This window comes from Rutidosis leptorrhynchoides, chromosome 1, assembly GCF_046630445.1.
Source record: "Rutidosis leptorrhynchoides isolate AG116_Rl617_1_P2 chromosome 1, CSIRO_AGI_Rlap_v1, whole genome shotgun sequence".
In the NCBI taxonomy this organism is placed as follows: Eukaryota; Viridiplantae; Streptophyta; class Magnoliopsida; order Asterales; family Asteraceae; genus Rutidosis; species Rutidosis leptorrhynchoides.
Window position 1 is genome coordinate 651712777 of NC_092333.1, and position 3624 is coordinate 651716400.

General features: G+C 34.4%; 1 protein-coding gene across 1 annotated transcript; it reads left to right on the top strand.

Annotated features, from left to right (window-relative positions):
* The first annotated feature begins 228 nt into the window (after positions 1 to 228).
* On the top strand, positions 229 to 2546 carry LOC139849887 (uncharacterized mitochondrial protein AtMg00810-like). Its single transcript, XM_071839504.1, has 6 exons — positions 229 to 354; positions 451 to 1055; positions 1104 to 1281; positions 1394 to 1414; positions 2113 to 2230; positions 2383 to 2546. Exons 1-6 carry the CDS (start codon positions 229 to 231, stop codon positions 2544 to 2546), a joined length of 1212 nt encoding a protein of 403 aa, XP_071695605.1.
* Positions 2547 to 3624: the final 1078 nt, after the last annotated feature.

Sequence of the window (3624 nt, forward strand, 5' to 3'; positions counted from 1 at the left end):
CATTGTCAACGGATGTATTATGGTAAACTATTATTTATGGTGATTGTCTATATGTAGAAATCATCAAACGTTGAAAACCTTAGAAATTGATATTCATTTATTGTGTACCTTTTGAAAAGAATGCAATGTTTACAAAACGTATCATATAGAGGTCAAATACCTCGCAATGAAATCAATGAATGACATGTCCGTTCATATGGATTTGGAGCGATCGTCACATTAATTTCTATGGATGTTCAAAATGGTTGGAGTCTTTATCAACTTGATGTTAATAATGCTTTTTTGTATGGAGATTTGGTGGAGGATGTATATATGGATTTGCCTCTTGGTTTTTATTCTAAAGATGAAAAAAGAGTTTGTAAATTAACTAAGTCTCTATATGGTTTAAAACAAGCTCCAAGGTAATGGAATGAAAAATTGACTTTGGCTTTAAAAAATGGTTTTGTGCAGTCTATTTCTGATTATTCTTTGTTTGTTAAGAAAACCAAAGATGTTTTTCTTGCTTTGCTTGTTTATGTGGATGATATTGTAGTTACAGGAAATGATGATAAAGAAATTGAAAATTTTAAAATGTTTTTAAAAACCAAGTTTCAAATTAAAGATTTGGGGGAGTTAAAATATTTTTTGGGTATTGAGGTCTTAAAAATTGATGGTGGTGTTTGCTTCTCACAAAGAAAATATTGTTTAGAGTTGATTAATGAGTATGGTTTGTTGGAAAGTAAACCTGTTTCAGCTCCTCTTGAGTCAAATGTCAAAATAAATGCAAGTGCTTCTGTATCTGATCCTGAGTTAAATAATATTACTGAATATCAAAAAATTGTTGGAAAGCTAATTTATTTAACCACTACTAGGCCAGATATTTCTTTTTCTGTTCAGTGTTTGAGTAGGTATATGCATGCACCACTTCAGTCTCACTTTAAAATAGCAGTAAGGATTCTCAGATATTTGAAGGGTTCTCCAGGAAAAGGAGTTGTAATAACCAAATCAGGTATTGTTGGTTTGAATGCTTATGTTGATGCTGACTGGGGTAAGTGCCTTGCTTCTAGAAAGTCCGTGTAAGGTTTTTGTGTCTATTTTTGTGGGTCTCTTATTTCATGGAAAAGTAAACAGCAGGCTGCTGTTTCTAGATCATCCACAGAATCAGAATACAGAGCAATGGCTGCTGTTACTTGTGAGATTTTGTGGATAATCAACATTTTAACAGATTTAGGATATAAAAATCTCTTACCTGTTAACTTATTTTGTGATAACAGATCTGCAATTTTGATTGCTAATAATCCTGTCTTTCATGAAAGGACAAAGCACTTTGATATAGATTTACATGTAGTAAGAGAAAAATGTGCATCAGGTGCAATTAACATTGTAAACATTGAGTCATGTAATCAAATTGCAGATATCTTTACCAAGGGGTTGGGTACAAGTCAACATAAAATATTTTGTAACAAACTTGGACTTAAAGACTTGTTCCAGAAATCAGATTGAGGGGGATGTTAAACTGAAAAGTCTTTAAATTGTTCAATCTGATTTCTTTACATCTTGACATTATTCTCATTTCTGGGTTAAGATGTTATTTTGTAGGTAAGAAGGCTGAACCAGTGTAGCATATTGGCTGATCAGTTGCAGTTAGCTAATGGTTGAGTTGCAGACATTGTTTGGGGGCCAAAGTGTAAATTATTTAAGTTATTGTTGGTGTTTGAAGATATTTCTGCTCAGAGTGTTGACATTGTTTAGGGGCCAAAGTGTAAATTATTTAAGTTATTGTTGGTGTTTGAAGATATTTCTGCTTAGAGTGTTAAGTTATTATTCAGAGGGGTGCAAAGTGCAAATTCCATTTCTTCAGAAAATATAAAAAGGGGGTTTTGTGATTTTCTTTATCACTTATCACAAAAAATATTTTACATTCTCGTTTTTCTCTCAGTCACAAAATTAGGGTTTTCATATTCTTCATCTTCTTGATGTTTCTGTATTTTCAAGTAGAGAGATCTGTTGAGATTTATAGTATTCTGCTATAAATCTATATTGTGTATTTGAGAGTGTGTTAAGTTTGTAAACCTTTTCTTTTGTAATCATCTGATTTGATAGTCTATTCAATTGATCAAGTATTGTTTGAAGATTCGTGTTATTCATGTGTTGATTCATCGATTCTATTACTGGGATTTGGAAGGGAATGAGAATTCCCAATTTTTCCACACTCTCTTGAAACAAAGGCGTAACACCCAAATGGTGAAAGGTATATCTATTAACCGTGAGTGGATAATAGATCCTACTGTTATTAAAGACCTTTTTCGAGTTCAATGAAGCTAAATATGCAGCCCCTGAATATGCTTTGTTAATCCTTATTTGGTTCCGGAGCTGAAACTTTTGATTCGGATGTTTGTTCAGTGGAAGGTGCGGTTTCAGTAGACGGAATACGTGATGCTGTTTGGGATTGTGGTACTAACAAAGCGCCTGGTCCCGATGATTTCTCGTTTGCGTTTATTAAAAAGTTTTGGGATATCAACAAGGAGGAGTTAGTGGCTACTTTTAATTATGGGTTAATAAGGTGATGCCTAAGGGTGTCAGATCCGCTTTTATTACTTTAATTCCAAATGTGAGTAACCCTACTTTAATTAAACATTTTCGTTCTATATCTCATATCGGTGTGGTATATAAGGTGATTACGAAGATTCTTGCAAGTATATTGCAAGGGTTATTGATTCTATCATCTCATGTAAGCAATCGGCCTTTATATGGGGACGTCAAATTTAGATGGCCCTCTAATTCTTGGAGAATTAATCGCGTGGAATAAACGGAATAAAGAGAAACTTTTATTGTTTAAGATCGATTTCAAAAAGGCGTATGTTACAGTTTGGTGGGATTTTTGGATTATATGTTACATTTTGGGCTTCAGTCGAATTGGAGGGCATGGATTCAAATGTATCTCTATTGTTCTCGGACGTCGATTTTAATAACGGGAGTAAAACTAAGGAATTTGCGGTTACTCGTTTTTATTCCTAATAGCGATGGAGGGGTTGCATATATGCCTTTCTCGTGAAGTGATTCTGGTCCATTGGTTGGAGTGTCGGTTGGGTTGCAACATCTCAATATTTCGCATTTGTTGTACGCAGACGACACTATCATTATTTTTAGGTGGAATAGAGAGAACCTCGACTGCATATTAAGATTTTACAAGCGTTTCATGTTAGTTTGCGGCCAGCTGTTTACGTAGCTAAATCCTCCTTTTTTGGTTTTCGTAGTGTCGGACTTGGAGGTTGATGAGTTTGCTTTTTCATTTTTGTTAGATGCGCCAAAGCTAATGTCCCATTCTCATATTTGGGATTGCGTATGGGCATGTCTATGAAGCGTATTGCAAATTGGAAGGTTCTTATAGATTGGTTTAGAAAAAGATTATCGTGATGGAAGTCTAATTTACTTTCCATAGGTGGTCAGCTTACTCTCACTAAATTGGCGTTGGGTTCGTTAGAAACTTATTTCTGTTCGCTTTTTAAATGTCCGAAAACGATCATTAATGAAGTCGAAGTCATACCTACAAGTTTCTTTTGAGGTTTCACATCTAATAATAAGAAAATGCACTGGATTCGGTGGGAGCAAGCGTTGGCGTCATTCGATTATGGTGGGCTAAAT

Excerpts from the sequence above, each read along its gene's own strand:
- LOC139849887 (XM_071839504.1), top strand. The coding sequence starts at position 229 with ATGGATGTTCAAAATGGTTGGAGTCTTTATCAACTTGATGTTAATAAT. Across the intron at positions 1,056-1,103 it reads CTTGCTTCTAGAAAGTCCGT|TAAACAGCAGGCTGCTGTTT; the intron begins GTAAGGTTTTTG and ends TTCATGGAAAAG. Across the intron at positions 1,415-2,112 it reads TATCTTTACCAAGGGGTTGG|ATTCGTGTTATTCATGTGTT; the intron begins GTACAAGTCAAC and ends TATTGTTTGAAG.